The sequence below is a fragment of the Xiphophorus maculatus genome, chromosome 20, assembly GCF_002775205.1.
Source record: "Xiphophorus maculatus strain JP 163 A chromosome 20, X_maculatus-5.0-male, whole genome shotgun sequence".
NCBI classification, from domain to species: domain Eukaryota; kingdom Metazoa; phylum Chordata; class Actinopteri; order Cyprinodontiformes; family Poeciliidae; genus Xiphophorus; species Xiphophorus maculatus.
The window spans coordinates 27,610,867-27,629,525 of record NC_036462.1 but is presented as its reverse complement, the minus strand read 5'-3'; the positions used below and the strand labels follow the sequence as shown (position 1 = coordinate 27,629,525).

The 18,659-nt window shown below is 40.0% G+C and overlaps 2 protein-coding genes across 2 annotated transcripts; both read left to right on the top strand.

Moving 5' to 3' along the window:
- Nucleotides 1-9: 9 nt before the first annotated feature.
- LOC102219698 (tubulin monoglycylase TTLL3-like) lies at nucleotides 10-8,994 on the top strand. Its single transcript, XM_023324756.1, has 14 exons — nucleotides 10-71; nucleotides 1,664-1,808; nucleotides 2,660-2,745; nucleotides 2,824-2,965; nucleotides 3,040-3,095; nucleotides 3,186-3,314; nucleotides 3,432-3,546; nucleotides 3,662-3,766; nucleotides 4,213-4,405; nucleotides 4,519-4,667; nucleotides 4,746-4,989; nucleotides 6,533-6,792; nucleotides 7,694-7,869; nucleotides 8,902-8,994. Exons 1-14 carry the CDS (start codon nucleotides 69-71, stop codon nucleotides 8,989-8,991), a joined length of 1,893 nt encoding a protein of 630 aa, XP_023180524.1. The 5' UTR covers nucleotides 10-68; the 3' UTR covers nucleotides 8,992-8,994.
- Nucleotides 8,978-17,931, top strand: LOC102219450 (cytochrome b-c1 complex subunit 1, mitochondrial). The gene is made up of 13 exons (XM_005816273.2): nucleotides 8,978-9,086; nucleotides 10,379-10,519; nucleotides 10,629-10,715; nucleotides 12,486-12,615; nucleotides 12,747-12,945; nucleotides 13,935-14,014; nucleotides 14,098-14,213; nucleotides 14,912-15,055; nucleotides 15,750-15,910; nucleotides 16,028-16,113; nucleotides 17,131-17,219; nucleotides 17,314-17,389; nucleotides 17,478-17,931. Exons 1-13 carry the CDS (start codon nucleotides 9,024-9,026, stop codon nucleotides 17,540-17,542), a joined length of 1,437 nt encoding a protein of 478 aa, XP_005816330.1. The 5' UTR covers nucleotides 8,978-9,023; the 3' UTR covers nucleotides 17,543-17,931.
- Nucleotides 17,932-18,659: the final 728 nt, after the last annotated feature.

Sequence of the window (18,659 nt, the reverse complement as noted above, 5' to 3'; positions counted from 1 at the left end):
CGCCCCGGATCCAATATGGCGGCTGTAAGCCACATCAGGGTTTCGTAAACCCTCCGCTGCTGGTTGCTATGGTAATTTATAAGCCTATCTACCGTACAGCACTATAACCGGCCGTAACCTATGGAGGTCCTTCATATATATGACGACTTCGGGACAATTACCCTCGAATGACGCTTAAATTGTGCACTTTGAAGAAAAACTGCTACAATAAATAATATTAATATATATAAATATTAAATATAAATATAATATCAGAAACAATTTATGATGCCAGATTACAATATGTGGCTTCTTCTGCTAACTCCCACAATATATTTATATATTATAATATAATATATTATATACTATATAATTATAATGTATGTAATACAGCACATTATATACACAATTATAATTTGTATATAATTACTGGTATCTTGTATAACAGTGTGTTAAACAAATCAAAACTCATAATTGAATATATTTCTTTTATTTTTATTCTAATAAAAGCAATAAATAATATAGAAACCTGAAAATATATAATTTGAACCCATAAAAAAAGATTTAAAAAATATGACAAAAAAATGTTTTTACACCAAAATTCTTTTTTGTCATTATACTTTTAATCAAATCCCTTCACCAGTGCTTTAACACCACAACGGGGGAATGATCAATACAGATATAAGCATTTATAAACTGTAAATCAATTATATACACTCATGATTTTCATAGAGCGGAGTAGAAAGTTTTATGAAATCCAACGCGAGTACTGAATGTATAAAATGCTTCTGTATTAATAAATTAATAAAAAATTAACTTTTTAGTAATATTGTAAATTAGTGATCGCACCTGAATACGAAAAAGGTATTTTATATGTGTAAATTAATAGGTAGAATGAATTAATACGTGTTAATATTTCTGTGTATGCATGTAGGATGAAATAAATAGTATTAGGAATAAATAGGCATTCGCTTCCTTCACTCTTTTTTCCAACAGAAAATGGCCGGATTTTGTTATTTTACTTATATTTATATATTTCTATAATTGTTTTAAAAACTCATTTATTTGCTTTCTATTAATATTTCGTCTAATCAGAAAGAATGAATTCCGTTTAATGATTTAAGGCTTTTCTTTACTTTTTAAACAATGGACAGCTCTTCGTCGCCACGTCTAGCGAGTAACTGTAAAGGAGGTTGCCATAGTAACGTTAAACAAGTTAACACCGGCGCATCGGGGATTCCTGTGGTGAAACTCGGTACAAGGTTAATAGAGCAGGTGAGAGGAACATCTGTGAACTAATAAGTGTTTGATAAACAAACCGCTCCACGGCAGGTGGAGTTTGTAGCAGTTTTTACAGAAAAAGTTTGGAAGCGGCTCAGCATGTGGTCTGTTTTAACAGACAATTTAAGGAAGCCCTGACGGTTTCATAGCTTATGTAAAAAAAAAAAAAAAAAAAAAAAGAATAAATACATAACAAAAGTCTCGTAAACACATTGGTAATTAGGTTTGCTTTCCTTTTATTACGGCAGCTTAATGAAAGTTTCATACATTTGAAATATGTTGAGTGGGGCCAAGCCAAGCTGTCCCCCAACAAAGCAGTTTAAAACGTACAAATATGTGTTATTGTGTTTGCGGAAACGTCTTATCTTCACGTGGTTGCTCACCTTTATGCCGTCTGTTTCAGTTCCAAAGCTGCGAGACAGTGGGAACTAATGAAACACATGACATGGTTTCCCTGGGGAAGAAGGCCACCGACTCTGCCAAGGCTGTAATCCTGAGCCTAGAGAAACTGCAGGATGGCAGGGAGTACAGTTTACCGTGTCCATGCAGTAAGTGAACAACGTAAATGTCGAGCGAGCCAAGAATGATCGCCATTTAATCTTTTTTTGTGACTGATATTCAGAATGCAAAACTCTGAGAAATAAAAAAAATATATATATTTTTTTACATTGTTCACATTCTGACCGCAGTGTTTTCGTGTATTTAAAAGGGATGTAATAAATCAATGCAAAAATAAGGCATCAATGTGAAGTGGGAGAAAAACGATGCGTGGATTTCAGCAAATTTCGAAGAAAGAAAATGCCAAAAAATAAATAAGTAAATAAAAGATCTAAATCCAGTTGAGCATGTACAAAACTCAAGTGTTCAGTGGTTAGTATGCACCAAAAGACTTACTGTAGTAATAAGGTACACACTCAGAGGCCCTGAATCCAAATGTATGCTGCACTTTTCAGATTTTATTTCTGAAAAAAAAAACAAAGTCAAACACCATTGACCTTAAAATGATAAATTACTTTGTTCTGGTGTGTATTACTAAAAGGACCTTTTTCAACTCGAAACATTAGATTTTAAATTACTTGGTTTTTACACCTCCAATCAACAGATTATGGATCAACAGTTCTGAATTAATAATATGGTCCTGAGCAGGACATGGAGTCAAATGTTTGAATGTAGAAACTGTGAATTACTAATTCATCTTTTTTTTTTTTTTGTTTGGTCCAAGCCTTAGGTCTTCAGAAATATTATCCAGCATGAACACATTTTCTATCGCCGAAATTACTTATGGAGATTTCTTGCCTTTAACTAGCAAAACTGTTAGTATTTTCTGGCTGGCTTTGCACCGTTAGATCTTTGTCCAAAATTCTACAAAAAAAATAAGTGCGTGTTTGTGTGTCGACAGTTCCTCCTGAGATCAGAGTGGGCTTATCCGATCTCAACCCAAGCAGTGTGAAGTTAGCCAAGAGTTTGGTGGAGAAAGCAGTTAAGGTCAGCCGCGGCTTCTTCGAGACCAAAACTCTCATTGCTCCGAGAAGGGAACCACAACTTTTGATCCCGCTGTTTCAGATGCACAAGATATTCGCCATCCAGGGCCCGTATCCTGTCATCAGGGCAGCTTTGAGGGCCAGGGGCTGGATTGAACAACGCATGCCGCAGCAGGTCCAGCAGCGTCAGAACAGTGACAGCAGATCGAATGATGCGGAAGAAGGTGAGCTGAAAGCATCTGATCGAATCGTCCTTTTGTGGTGAATCGTTGTTTGAAATGTTGGGCCTTCTCCTCAGACAACTCAGAGGAAACTGAAAAAGAAAAGGAGCCAGATAGGCTGCACAGTCTCATGGTAAATGCAGAATTCGTCGCTAAAAGTAGCAAAACTTACCTGAGTGGTTCAACCCATAAAATTATTTTCAATTTTTTTTTTTTTTTATAGTCTCGTCTTGTGCGGAACGAGATGGTTTATTTCTACTGGACGAACCGTAGAGACGCAATCTGCACAAACAGCTTGCAGAAAGAGCAGATTGTCAATCATTTTGCTAAGGCAGGCAGTTTCACCACAAAGGTAGATTTACAACACGTTTTTTCTTTCTGTTCTTTTTACTCGAGTACGTTATTTTTGTACTCTTTCCACCTCTGCCCTTCACGCCCACCTTCATCACCAGCCTTTTTACTCCAACAGGCGGGGTTGTGTGTGAACTTAAGGAAACTCCACTGGTTTGACTCGGCTGACCCAGACAGCTTCTTCCCCCGCTGTTACAAACTCGCAGCCCGCGACGAGAAGCACGCTTTCATTGGTCAGATCTGGTTTTGCATTCGAGTTAACAATCGATTATTCTGACTATGTATTTTTCCCATATATCGGTCTAAATTTGTTCACGTAGACTTATCTTTCTGTGGTGTTCTCTGCAGAGGACTACAGGCGGACTGCGTGCACCAGTTTACTGAAATACGTTGTGGAAAAGGACCAGCACATTCAGTGGAACGAAATATGTCAGAACTTTCAGGATGTTCAATGTATGATCCGTTGATCGCTGTGAACACTTTTACATTTTGTCACATTACAAACTACAAGCTTCAATGTGTTTTATTGGGATTTTATGCTATACAAGATAGCATATGATAGTGAGTTGGAAGAAAATTAATACGCAGACAACCACCTTTTTATTGCAATTATAGGTGCAAACATTATTGGTTTTATACATTGCCAATTTATGAAATCTAACACGATTATGTGTTGATCTAAACCAATCTAAGGCTGTTTTGAAAACAGTGCAGTCTTCTCCTTCCACCGCAAGATAATGCACAACTTTGTTGTTGATGTTCCACGTACAATCTCAATCATACACAGGTTTGGGTGTTGTAAAGTGACATTTTGAAAAGGCTTAAGGGTTCAGCTCACATTTTGCAAGGCACTGACCTAATCTTCCGCCTGAAGATTCAGTTTCTCCCTCCACATTCAGGGCAGAAGAAACAGAGCAAACTCCACTGTAAACCACTGGTCCCTTCCGAAACGGTTACTACTGCGCTCAAAGTATGCCAGGAATACCTGGAGAGTCTGGAGCACGGAGACATCGACAAAAGCCTGGAAACACCACAGACACTGACACAGGAACAGTGGGAAGGGTTTCTTAACAGTTATTATCTTGTTGCTCAGTGAGTGTTCATCAGGCTTGAGACATTTTATTTATTTATTTTTTTGTTTGTCGGGGAAAACGTGCCTTTCGGGATCTCTACAGTGCTTTTTTTCTCCTCTGCTTCCTCCACAGTGGCAGAGCGCAAATCGAGAGAAGTGGAAATTTCGTTAGCTCCTGCAAGGCCATGCTGCAGAAACTTGAGAAGGTTTGCCCACAGCTGGGCATAGACGGCACACAAAACATCTGGATCATCAAACCCGGAGCAAAGTCCAGGGGCAGAGGTAGGACGCCGGAAACTGTCAGACAGAGCCACATCGTATTTGAAACGTCCCGTCTGATCTGTTGAATTTGTCTTCAAGGCATCAAATGTGAAAAGCGTCTTGATCAGATCCTCAGGCTAGTGAGCATGGACTCAACCTTTATCAAGGAGAGCAAGTGGGTGGTGCAAAAGTACATAGAGAAACCCTTTCTGGTCCATGACACCAAGTTTGACGTGCGCCAGTGGTTTCTGGTCACTGACTGGAACCCTCTGACTGTGTGGTTCTACAAAAAGTGCTATTTGCGCTTTTCCACCCAGCCGTACTCATTAGACACACTCGACAGGTAAGACAGTAAATTCAATACTGGGGGAAACAAACTATGCGTCAGTGGTTAATCTTGAAATAGAGAAACAGGAAGTAAAATTCAGAAAACAGTGCGTCTCCTTTGCCCGTCACTATTGGAGGGACATTTGGGTTTGCATCTGTGTGTGACCTGAAGCTGTTTCACCAAATGGTCTATTTAAGGGTGGGTTATTATCTGTGACATCTGCAGCAGCAAAATTCAAATTGGACTAAAAGCAGCTTCTGAAACTTTAACCTAATCACATCTGAACTTTCATGGATTCCACAGGGAGCAGAGAAACCTGCTCATGTGTAGAAAGAGACACATTATCAGAAATCAGAAATAGTGGTGTAGTCAGTTTGTGTTTTCTTTTTGGAATTTCCTTTGAACCTTTCAGTAATAGATCAACACAACGTATTACATAGGAATCACGTTTAAAACTGTATTTCTAACTCAGTAGAAGGTTTTACACGATTCAGCAGATTGTAAGAGAGTCAACTCATTAATCCCCCTGATTTTCTTCAAAATAAAAATCATTAAAGTTCTATAATGTCTCAGACTGTACATGAATGTAGTCTAAGTAATTATGATTTGTAATGATTTGTGAATTATTTTAAGAATACAAAGGACACCTTGTGCCTTGTTATCCATGTTTATGTCTGAAATGAAATAAGTCATTTTCATTGAGTCTAAGAATTAGACCTAGTCCACATGTAGCCGTATATCTGGGAAAACAAATACACTTTATACCTGTTTTGTGTGGCATTTCGTCCACACAAAACTGTTTAATATCACAAATGAAAAACAATAATTTATAAAAACTCTGAACTAAATAAAGATGCAAGAAAACTTTGTATTTGTGTTTGCGTGTGTACGTGGGAAGACGGAGATTTAGGGTCCCACACATTACAATCTGTGACAGATAATGCACCAATATATCCACATACTTGATAAAAACATTGCCGTGTGTTTTATCAACTTGTAATACTAATAAGCTATTTAAAAGTCGTTCAACCTATCTGTCTATCTAAACAAATGAACCTCCTTTTGTGAAGTTTAATTCCTAACAGAAACTGAACCTGATTGGCCGTCATAGGTTTTAGCTTGGCACTACACTGCCCCCTCTTGGTTTAAAATAACACTGAGGGGATATTTGTGTGCTTAAAAACTTTTGTGAAACCAATCCCGTGTGTACAATATTATTTTTTTAAAACATCCATCCATCCATTTTCTGTTCACCCTTTGTCCCTAATGGGGTCGGGAGGGGTGCTGGTGCCTATCTCCAGCTACGTTCCAGGCGGGAGGCGGGGTTCACCCTGGACAGGTTGCCAGTCTGTCGCAGGGCAACACAAAGACATACAGGACAAACAACCATACACACAACACAATTCGGCAGAAATATTTGTTTTTATAAAAACCCGGCTACATTTGTACAAGGCCTTTAGCGGTTTACAATCCCCGGCGTAGCTTTGTGTTCTTGCCACTGTTTGGGTTCATTTTGTCCCGGATCCCTTTTCACCTGATTTCTCTTTTCTTTCTTCAGCTCGGTGCACTTGTGCAATAACTCCATCCAGAAGCACCTGAGGCCCTCTCATCAACGCCATCGCTGCATTCCAGCACACAACATGTGGTTGGATGACCAGTTCAAGGCCTTTCTGGCCAGCCAGGGCAAGGAAGCTCTTTGGGAGACTGTTGTAGTCCCAGGAATGAAGACAGCCGTGATCCAGGCACTGCTGACAGCACAGGATCTGATAGAGTCACGCAAGAACACATTTGAGCTTTATGGCGCTGATTTTATGTTAGGTATGATGCACTTGATTTATGTTTACAGATAACAAGACAGCAAGGTAGCATTTCTCCTGAAACACCAACCTAATTCTGCTCCTTTTGGGAGTTACAAAATTGTTTTTGTATAAAGAATTAAAGCAGCTTACTCAGCTTTGATGTGTTGATGGGACAATAGCGGTGACGATGGTAAGAGTTCGTCCCGCAGTCGTTGGTCTGTCCGCTTCTGTCATTGTGTCCTTGGTAAAGACACTTCTGGTGGTCACAGAGCCCTGTGGCGCCTCACTCCTGTCAGACTCCCCCAGACTACAGTCCAGTAGCTTGCTACTATCAGCGTGTGAGTTGTACAAGTACAGGCCATTTACCATGTCAGTTAAATGGCCCAGCACTAACAGAAAAACTATGGATTCAACACTTGAATGACATACAACTTTTTATGAACTGTACAATGTTGTGAGCTGCACATTGTCCAAAACCCCCTTCCCCCTAAAAACAATCCATCATCCTCCTACTACTTCCTGTCATCTTCTTTGTCATTTTTGCCAGTAGTAACATCGGCTGTTGATCACATGACTCTTGTGATGTGACAAAAGTGCATTCATATGGCTGAAAAATATTGCGTCTTTGTATCGCACCTAGTTTAGCACAATGGTCTGATCCAACAGGTGAGCTACTATAGCTCAAACTGCTGATGAGGTGGTGCACATGTTGACCTCTGTCATCTTAGGACTAGATATTACAGCACAACTTTGGAAGTCTAGTAGAATCTCCACAATTCAAGGCTATTTTGGTAGCAGACACAATTTAAAGCATGTGGCCTTAATATTATAGATGTTTTGTGTCCAACTATGTTTGCATGCCACACAATGCCTATTAAAATTTACATCCCAATAAACAGGTTTGCTTGTGTTTTGACTAGACTTCAGCCTGCACCCATGGTTAATAGAAATCAACGCTAGCCCCACAATGGCACCCTCAACCTGTGTGACCGCCCAGCTCTGCACTGCTGTGCAGGAGGACACATTACGAGTGGTCCTGGACCGCAGAGTGGACCGTTCCGCAAACACTGGGGACTTTCAGCTCATATATAGGCAGGTAAGATTGAGGTCAAAGCATAATATGCATAATCAGTTCTGTTTGTGTGTGTCAGCGGTCTTCCAGATGTCATTCCTCATCTGCAGGCGGCGGTAGGAGTCCCACTATATATAGGAATCAACCTGGTTGTTGAGGGCATTGCTGTTAAACACTCAAGAAGATTTCAGTGTCTTCTTCCTCCACTGAAATCTTCCCAATTGCCATCTTCAAAACGGTGTGGTGCAGTCAAAGAAAAGGAGCCTGCACCAGAGAAGGATAAGCCTCTGCCCAAGGTTATTCAAAAGGCACAAGAGAACAAGACCAGCAACAGCGAAGCAACACTATCTCCTGCTCTTCCTTCTGAACCATCAATCTCCAGAGTCGCATTTCATCTGCCAGTGACAGTTCTTTCAGTTGATGGAGGCTCTAACTTTGAGCATTTGTCAAAGAAACATGCAGAGGTATCAAAAGTTCTGCCAACAGCAATAGAGAAAAAGCAAGCTTCTTTGCGCATGGTGATGGCCCATCCAAACAGCCCAGTAAAATAGCCAGCAGCCCCACAAGTGCCGAAAATATCTTCCATTAAGGGATTTTATTTCCCTTAAAATAAAATCTGGGATTTGGCATGCATTACGTGTTTTATTTAAATGCTACTAACCTGAATCTCTCCTACAGTGACTAAGCAGGTTACCCACCTCCTAACAGGAAAAATATGAAAGACAAATTCATAATATTTTTAGTTGTAACTGAAAGGAGGCAATCACTTTAAATAATTTATTTTACTGGAAGATTTGATAAAACTGACATTAAGTGAATTATATAGAAGTTCACAGTACAGTTCACAGTTAAGATTTCTCCCTCATCCTCATCCTCCATACTTTATCAGTACAGATAAAGTATACTGTAAAAAAATGAACGATCAACGGGGTTTAATGAAACCTCGTTGATATTTTTGTATAGGGAATTTTAATTAATTTTAACTTTTTGGAGCAGAATGGTCTCAGTATCAGCGCTAAAAGAATTGCAATTTTAAGGAATATAATTTTTTTTTAGGTTCAGTACCACATACTGGACATGTGGTGGCAGTACCAGCCGCTCGAAAAGCTGAAGATCACTTTCTTTCAGCCGGAAGAAGAAGAGTGAAGCTCCGACAGCACTTCTCACCGAATTTAGAAATGGCGGCGTCCGTGTGCCGAGTAGGGAGCACCGTTGGGCGAGTCCTCGCCAAAACCCGCAGTGTGAGTTTTACGGGAAACTTTTAATTAGTAGATGTCTTAGCTGAGCAGTGTTGCTAGTGCTGAACTAAATAACCGGACGTGTAACGGCCAGACCGGTGTAGTGTTCGAGCTAGCTGTGCCGAGCAGCTAACCGGTTAGCATAGTTTAGCTAACAGTGAATGCAAGGTCAATTACCAAATGGAGCTGCACAGCTTTTAACTTCTTATTATAATACGATGTCAAGTTCATACAGTGGGATGCCAGTTGTTTTCGTTGTTTGTTGTCCTCCATGAAGTCAGTTGTTGTAATAACTTCTATTTGTCCTCCCCTGTCCTCAGAGCTTCCTGGGTAGCAGCGTTAGCATTGTGACTTGTAGAAGGCAGATTCTAACTCTTTGCGCTGTATGTTTTGTTTGGACAGTAACTTTGGAAAAAAAATGACAGTTTACGGCGAAGCTAAAGGAGCAGCGTCTACTTTTCTGAAATTAAAATGGGTGACAACACGGCAAAAGGCAGTTCTTGAACTAAAGATCGAAAACCGCAGAGATTGAGAATATGTTTTCTACTTTGGACTGTTTTTAGGAATAATTAATTTGTTGGATCATGATCATTTATGCGACATGTTCGTAAAACTTTCAGAGAAGTTGTGTCAACACATCCATATGATCATACCTTTAGGTTAACTATTATTTCTCTGGTTTTTTATGTCCCTCATTTACATTGAAAACGGAAAGGTTTTAACCCGAAATCACCACAGTTTTCTTAAGTTAATACTATATCTAACTTTCTTGGTGGCAAGAATAAACGTCCCTTAATTGTTGTGTAATTATTTAGTCCGACATAAGGTAACAATTAGTGTTCTTAAATATGCTCTTCTTATATTTGAAAATGGCAACTGGAAATACTGACAGATATTTAGCATGGAGACAAAAATATGGCATTCCAACAAAGTTACATCTAAATTTTAGATGTAAATTATGTCTATTTTTGTTATGTTTTTGATGGAATATGGATTTGAGCTGGCTAATCAAACCGTTACTCGCACATCTAATCAGTTGCTATTCATTAGATAAATGGCTAAGAAAATATCTATAAGTAAATAAAGTAAGTTAAAATAAAATTTCAAAAAATTACCCTCAGCTATTTCCCTAACTGGAATGAAAAAAATAACACGCTCATAATATTCTGGGTATGTTTATGTTTTCAGCGGGGTATCTCTAAACTGCAACCAGTAATACCCTGAAAAGAATATAATTTTGAACCTAATTCAAACGTACAATTTTTTTTATTCATTTACTTTTTTGCGAACTGTAGCCCATCCTGCTCTCTTTGAGACGTGGACAGGCGTCGGTCAGCTATGCCCAGAGCCTGGTAGGAGCCCCTGAAACCCAGGTCTCTGCCTTGGACAACGGTCTGAGAATTGCATCTGAGGATACCGGACATGCAACTTGCACTGTAAGAGCATATTCATTTGTCCTTTTAGTCCCCTGTCCCAGCCGAGACAGTATTAACGTACATAGTGGACATCAACAACCTAACCTCTGATCTCATCTCACCTTCACAGGTTGGAGTCTGGATCAGCGCTGGCAGCCGCTATGAGAACGAGAAGAACAACGGAGCGGGCTTCTTTCTGGAGCACATGGCTTTCAAGGTGGAGTTGTCACTCAATGTTTAAAATATGACTTTTTGGCCAGATTAAGTAAAATATATGTTTGTTGCATGTAAATATACTATATGTATTTATTCATCTGACTCCTTTTAATGACATTTTGTTGTCTGGAACTGCCTTGCAACAGCAGTAAAGTTGGATACGAGGTCAAAACATCACGATTTACATTTCCTTGACTGCATTTATGGTGCAGTTTAAAAAATCCCAATGTTGTAAACTTGGATCAGAAGTATGGATGAATAGGAAATACTTAGACTAAAATCATAAAAGAGTAAAGTAAAACTCCCATATTGCGGTGGTGTTATAATGAAACAAAATGGTTACATTGGAGATGCGCCAATAAGAATTTCATGACATGTTAATTTTGTTTTAATTTCTGGGTAAGGGCAATAAATTAACAAGCTAAAAGAGCAGCATTCCGAATATTTTGATGTAGTTTTTACTGTAATGATCATGATATGAGTGTATGTGAGACCTGTTGCTGTCAAATGTCGTCTTAACATTCTAAAACAGAGAAAATGATTAATGAAAGTGATTAGCATTACTGAAATAGCAGCCATCATGTGTTCTCTAGAGAATGAACAGTAGATTCTTGCTTTAACTCTAAAATGTCTAAAAGGCTGCCAACTTTTCCAAATCCAGCTATGTTGGGAACTTCCTGTAATACATTTAGCGTTATCTGTTGAAAGTCTCCCACTCTCTTGCATCATTAGTGAACTACTGGCATGTCTTGATACGTTGTCGAAATTACAGTCCTGATCTGACTTCATTTTTAAATGACTTATCAATGCTGAAGGTTACTTTGATATTTCTTTTTTAACTCTGTCACACTTTCCACATGGAAGAGTGTCTTTATCGCTGAGGTCTGGTGTGTTCAATGTCCAATTAGTGAAATTCTGCTACATATTTTTGTCACTTTTACACTTGGGCCACATTTAGCTATCCTTATATTGCAGGGATGTCAAATTCATTTCAATTTTGGACCATATCAAAAATCTGAGTGTTCTTAACGGGCTGGTTGTGCCAGAATAAATTGATAAAACCAATTAAATTGTTAAAATACCAATAAATAGCTGCTCCACCAGGATTTTGTGATTGTTTTAGTTACTTTTTGCAATAAAAATGACAGATTTTGTGGTGAATATTTAGAACTATTTGTAAGGCATTTTTACAATATTTGCGCTGATGTTAAATGTTAATTTTTATTACTCACGGTATCAGTTACACATTTTAACTTGACATCCGGTAAGGCTGAGGCAGCAGTCACTTGAACTCAATGTTTTTGACCAGTTTTGAGAAAATTTGCTGTAAAATAAATTTTAAAAAATGCAGAGATTTGATAATATTGTGTTAATTTTGCAGATTTGTGAAAAACTGCATGAACTTAAAGATGTAATTTGGAGTTTAAAGGGCCACATAAAAAACTACGGTGGGCCAGATGTGGCCCCCGGGCCTTGAGTTTGATACCTGTGTTATATTGTATATCAGAAAAAAGAAGACGTTACATTTTCCTCTATTTAAGTCTGTCTTTATCAAAGAACATAGTCCTATTCTTGCTGGGTCATGTAACTGCACCTCCTGTAGATTTTGATGGCTTCTCCTGTTTCTTTTAGGCTTGATCAGTTCCCATCTAGGCTCAGAGATTTTCTTTAGCCTGTGATGTTAAACCCAGTGACAGTAGGGGGAGCCAAAGACCAAACAATGGCCTGGATGCAGCGGCCCCAACTAAGTGTACAAATCGATTTTGTGCAGGGAACAAAGAAGCATCCCCAAACAGCCTTGGAGCAACAGGTGGAGTCTATGGGTGCTCACCTGAGTGCCTACACCTCCAGGGAGCACACTGCTTTCTACATGAAGACCCTCACCAAAGACCTTCCTAAAGGTGAGAAAACAAACTGGCCTCATCATTCATTTCCTAGAAGCCACGGAATGTTTAGCGATTCAGAACGCTCACATTAAATCCTCGCCACACCGCCTCAAATCCCGACCACTAACTGGCCCGTTGGTCTCCAGCTGTGGAGCTGCTGTCAGACGTGGTGCAGAGCTGCTCGCTGAACGAGGCCGACATCGAGCAGCAGAGGAGCGTGGTGCTGCGGGAGATGGAGGAGGTGGAGGGCAACCTGCAGGAAGTCTGTCTGGACCTGCTGCACACCGCAGCCTACCAGGGGACGCCGCTAGGACAGAGCGTGCTGGGGCCGTCCAGCAATGCCAGGTAGGAGGGACGGGGAGCTCACTGCTTACGCAGTCGGGGTTTACAGCGTTCGTATGGCTGCAAATCCGTAAAAACGCTTGAATTTCATTTAGGTTTTTTCAAGATTTGGAAAGGGCTTGAATTCTGTATAAAGTCCTTGAAAGTGCACAGATTGAATATCAAGCTTTTAATCAATCTAACGCTTGACAAAAAGCCTAAAGCTGATTACAGTTACAGACGAAACCAGATTTCTTTTCCACTTAATAAAAATGTACTTTTTTTTTCTCAGCCTGAAGTTAAATCAGACTAAACTTTTTATGTTTTAGGTTTGTTAAGATGAACTAAATTATTTCTATTTGTTAAATGTTAGAAAACTTTGTGAAAAGGTTTAGAGATGTTTTTGTAACTTTGAATACTGTATTTAATTTGAGCAGAAAGGTCATTTACCTTAACACAGTTTAAGATTGTTTCAATGTCATTCGCATTTATTATTCCTAATGATTTATTGATTATGTTATATTTTGTACCTTGTACAACATTATTGAAATCGGGAGATTTTTTTTGTTAAGTCAGTATTGTGTTCATGAGCCAATCAGGTGTGCCTTCAGGATGTGTGAGAGAAACTTTCAAACAGAAAACTATATTTTAGTTTACCTCGTTCCTGCTGTCGAACGAAGAATACTACCACAAAACATTTTTAATAATGGTAATAAATGATGTCTTATAATGGTGAAATGAAATGGTCTTGTTTGTATCTCCGAAGTGTGGTGCTGGAAACGTTTGGAAACATCGTAAACTTTTACCGTGGGAAAAGTGTTCAAACCCTGGTATTAAATATTCTTTCCACTAGAGTAACGCCACCACTGAAACTGCTCTGTTGGTGGTTTTGGACTTGGCTCATTATTGAGCCCAGCTGCCACATTATTTATCGTAACATAGCCAAAAACACTGACGACGAAGACAACACGGCCGCCAAAATGAACGCTGCTTCTTGTGTTGAACGCTGTCAGGAATCTGACCCGTCAGGACTTGGTGGATTACATCAGCAGCCATTACAAAGCCCCCCGGATGGTGCTGGCGGCTGCAGGAGGTGGGTCCACAGCTTCCGTCTCCTGTTTTTTGTGACGGTGGGAGCCAGTGTTCTAATGTTTCTAACGTACGCCCCATCTACAGGTGTTAACCACGACGAGCTGGTGGGCATGGCCAAGTCTCATTTTAGTGGACTTTCCTTTCAGTATGAGGGAGACGCCGTCCCCGTCTTGTCTCCCTGCCGGTTCACTGGCAGCGAGGTGAGACACCGAAAATAGACCCCCCTCCCCCCCAAAATCCTCAAGCACATTGAGTTAGACAATTATAACTATAAATATTAAGCCCAGAATTATTCAGACCCGTTGAATATTTAGGTTAATCTTTCAGTTTGACCAGCGTGTTTCATCTGACTGGAAGTAACATTTATTAAAAGTAGAATTGTTCTTTTCTTCTGAATGGAGAATCCTTGTATGTTTTATCTTTTGAGATAAACTCTGCAAACGCTTTGGTTGATTAAATCGAATTTTAGATCAAAATCTGGTGGGCGTATGAATAATTTGGGGCTTCGTTGTTGCTGCCGAGAACAAAGTGGAAATAATAAATACAGAGGAGCAGCAACACATTCAGCTCACAGGAGGAGAGGGGTAAAAAAATTTGGAAAATTAAAAACATGCACATAGATTTTCATGGTCCAGAAACACAATAAAGGTTTTTTTATTCACTGCTAAATGATCCAGTTCAGGTTTCGTCATAATTTAATTTATATTTTGGGTTAAATGAACAAATAAATGACAAACTATTTCCATACTGAAGTTTTTGGTTGGAGTGAAGGCATAATGTATAAAAGTTCAGTGGGTATGAAAACTTCAGCAGGACGCCGTCACATACTGACTTTCATGATATATTCACTTATCGACTTGAACTTTTACAGTCGCAGTAAAATCTTTGTCTTGCTCAGATCCGCATGCGGGATGACGCTCTTCCCCTGGCGCACATCGCCATCGCCGTGGAGGGCGCCAGTGTTTCCAGCCCCGACATCGTTCCCCTTATGGTCGCCAACGCCATCGTTGGCAGCTATGACCTTACCTACGGGGGTGGAAAGGTGGGTGAAAGTCTGTTTTCTTTCTTTCTTTCTTTCTTTCCTCTTGTAGTGAGAACAGTAACATCTCATGACTTGGTAGAAAAAAAAGAAAATCCCCTTTAAGCTTTGCCCACTCGGGACTCTCCATGTCCTGAGTGGCCATTATGGAGGGGTAAAGCATTGCCTGTCTATAAACCTGAGTCAGGGGTCTTCCCTCTGCCTCCGGACCTGTCGGGAGGAACACAACTGCTGAGCAACGTTTACGTCGTGGATTGTTGGGTGTCGTAAATTTCTTTGCATGTCTTTGGTCTGACATACGTCTGACACAGTTAGTTCTTTGTGTAGTTTTATATCGTTTCTTCCTCTTTTTTTTTTTTTTTACTCGGCAATTAACCACATGGTATTTTATGAAGCAAACAATTTTTTTTCCAGAAATGTGATTTTTGAATGATTGTAGATCTGAAACAGAATGTTCCCAACGTTGTTTGACCGACAGACCTACTGTATATTGTTAATTTTAAGGAGATGTTAATTGTTGTCAGTGCATAGGTAAGATGCTTTAAAGAATGCAATCTCTTTCCAGATCAGTCAGTTAATAACCAGTCAATCACTGCTCAGTGCTGGTCAACCTGCAAATCCTCACCAGGTTTCTCTGTGCGTCTCCGTGGAAAGACCTTTGACCTCAACTGTGGTCTTTTTTCTCTCTCTCTCTCAGCACCTGAGCAGCCGTCTGGCTCGCCTGGCGGTGGAGGAAAACCTGTGCCACAGCTTCCAGGCCTTCCACTCTGCCTACAGCGACACCGGCCTGATGGGCATCCACTTTGTGAGCGATAAGCACCACATCGACGACATGATGCACTGGACCCAGAACGCCTGGTGAGAAACCGAGCCGAGATCATTTAATCCAGAGTCAAGAGAGGTGGATGAATCCTACTGGTTATCCGATGAGTGCTTGTGCTGCATGTGATTCCTGCCTTGCTCTTGTCCCTGCAGGATGAACCTTTGCACCACGGTCACAGACAGTGATGTCGTTAGAGCCCAAAACGCTCTGAAGGCCAGCCTGATTGGACAGCTCAATGGTACCTGCAGCCTCTACTATTAGTGATTTTTGTTTCATTTACTATTAAATAGTCTGGAGCTGCAAAACGTTCAGGAATCTTCAAAAATATAAAGCTTTTCAAGTTATCTAAAATAGAAACAACGCAACACCACCGAACTAGAATTTAATTTATCGTAAAGCAAATAAAAACATAAAACAATGACAGATGAAACATTTTTAAGTGATAAAATAACAAAAGTATTTCAGTTTAGAGGCACACACAGGCACAACTTTGTGTTTCCACCTGTATGAGGACGACACTGCAAAAACACAAAATCCAACCAAGTATTTGTGGTCTACTTTCTACTGCAGATACCCTAGTACTCTTGAAATTAGACCAAACTATCTTACAAGTAACTTTATAGTAAGATATAGGAATTTGTAAAAATTTCCTTAATATTAATGAAACAGTATTGGTTGTAAGATAAATAATCTGCCAGTGGAACAAGACATTTTAACTTGTGTGGGGAAAATGTTTTGTTCCACTGGTAGATTATTTATCTTGTAGCTAGTACTTTTTCATTAATATTAAGGAATTATTGACTTAAAACAAGCTCCTACATCCTGCTGAGTATTTACTTGTTGGTTTTTGTCTAATTTTAAGTATGCTAGGATATTTGCTGTAGAAACTAGACCACAGATACTTGGTAGGATGTATGTTTTCAGCGTATGTATTGACTTCCATTCTTACCCTAACCATTACCAGCACATTCCAAACTTTAGCCAAAGGTGAATTCACACCAGACTCCATTCCTCCTTTAATCTATAACCTTAAAGAAAGGGGTCCACCACATTAGGGCGGAGCTTTGACCCTCATAAGGCCTGTTGCTAATAAGAATATGCTAGAGAAAAAGTCCTAAATACAAAGCTAAACACACACACACACTAAATGCGGCCCCAGAGCTACAGGTTTGCAAACCTTTCCCTGTCATGGAGGTCTACAATTCAGTCTACACGCTACGCATCAATCTAAGCTAACAGCTCCTCAATCTCGTAGGTACAACACCAATTTGTGATGACATCGGCAGACACATCCTGAACTACGGACGCCGTATTCCTCTGGCAGAGTGGAGCGCCCGCATCGATGTGAGTCTTCTTTCCACAGCACGCTGCAGTGCCTTCTTTGCAAATCAAAACGTTCCGGTCTGAAGAGTTTTCGCTTTCTCCTCTCGTGTTCCAGGCTGTAACTCCCAGGATGGTGCGTGACATCTGCTCCAAATACATCTACGATAAGTGTCCTGCCATGGTTGCTATCGGTGAGCTCTCCGCCCTTCCCGTTCCTGTAGAATCAGAACCGGGTACCGTTGCACGCGCTCTAATCTGTCCCGTCCTCGTCTCCACCAGGTCCCATTGAGCAGCTACCGGACTACAACAGGATGCGCAGCGGCATGTACTGGCTCCGGTTCTAGGGAAAACATCCGCTGCTCTTCATTTCGTCCTTCTCCTACCTTTTCTTCTGTCACCAATGTGAACACCTGAGGGTCCTCCTCTCATCTCACCCATCCTGTACCTTAGTTGCCTGTCGGGGAAGCAGCCGGTTGGAGCCTCTGAAATACTCTGCATGTGTTGATTGTACTTTGCAGGTACTTGTCATCTGAAACGTTGTTGAGAAACTGGCAGCGAGGACAAACATAAATTCTTGATTATTAGCTTCGTAACGCAATTCAGCCAATATCCAATTTGGGGCAACGAGAGAATATTTATACATTCTGTAAACATTTGTTTTCTGTCCACTATTGTACATACCAGAAGTTGTCGTTAAGACACAAATAAAAACAATAAAGCTTTAGTGAATTGTTTTATTCCTTGATCTCAATTCAAAAATGGCAAACTCAACCGGTGTGCAGCTGGAGGATTTTTTTCATTACTTTGGACAATTATGTGTAACCATGGCAGCAGATTAGCTTCTTTCTTTTTTTTTTTTTAACAACTGGGAGCATCTGATTAACATTTGAGATTAACATCTCAAAAGTTCAGATAATAGTTGAAGTGCCTCCCAGATCAGCCTGGCTTTCTAACCAAACGGCCGACAGATTTAAAGATGAAGCGGATCGGCAGAGCTTGACGGCAACTGACTGTCCTGTCGGAGACGTTGACGTGGAATATTGTCTCTACTGCCTGGCAATTGAGCTGTTAGCATGTAGCTAACCGTAATTTTAGCCAGTCTTCGGTCAGAGGGTTCTTCGGAGTCGCTGCAAGACTGAAAGCTACAGTAGATCCTTCCTGCGCCCAGTTTCACCATCCAAGACGACCATTTGAAGATTCTTGGAGAATGTATGTTAAGTCAACATAATGTATATTTATATATATTGACATAAATAATTTTTTGAATTGTCACTGGAGATTATTCTGATTCTAGGGGATTCATCACTGCTAGTTTTTACTTTTATGTCCTGCTGTTCTCTCGTGGTATTTTTTAAAATTTCATTCTGATTAATGCTAGTAGACTGAGCAGGGAGGTTATTCTTTCTTTTCTAATTCAAGACAGTCTCGTAATCATTGCTATTTCCAGCACCATCAGATTAC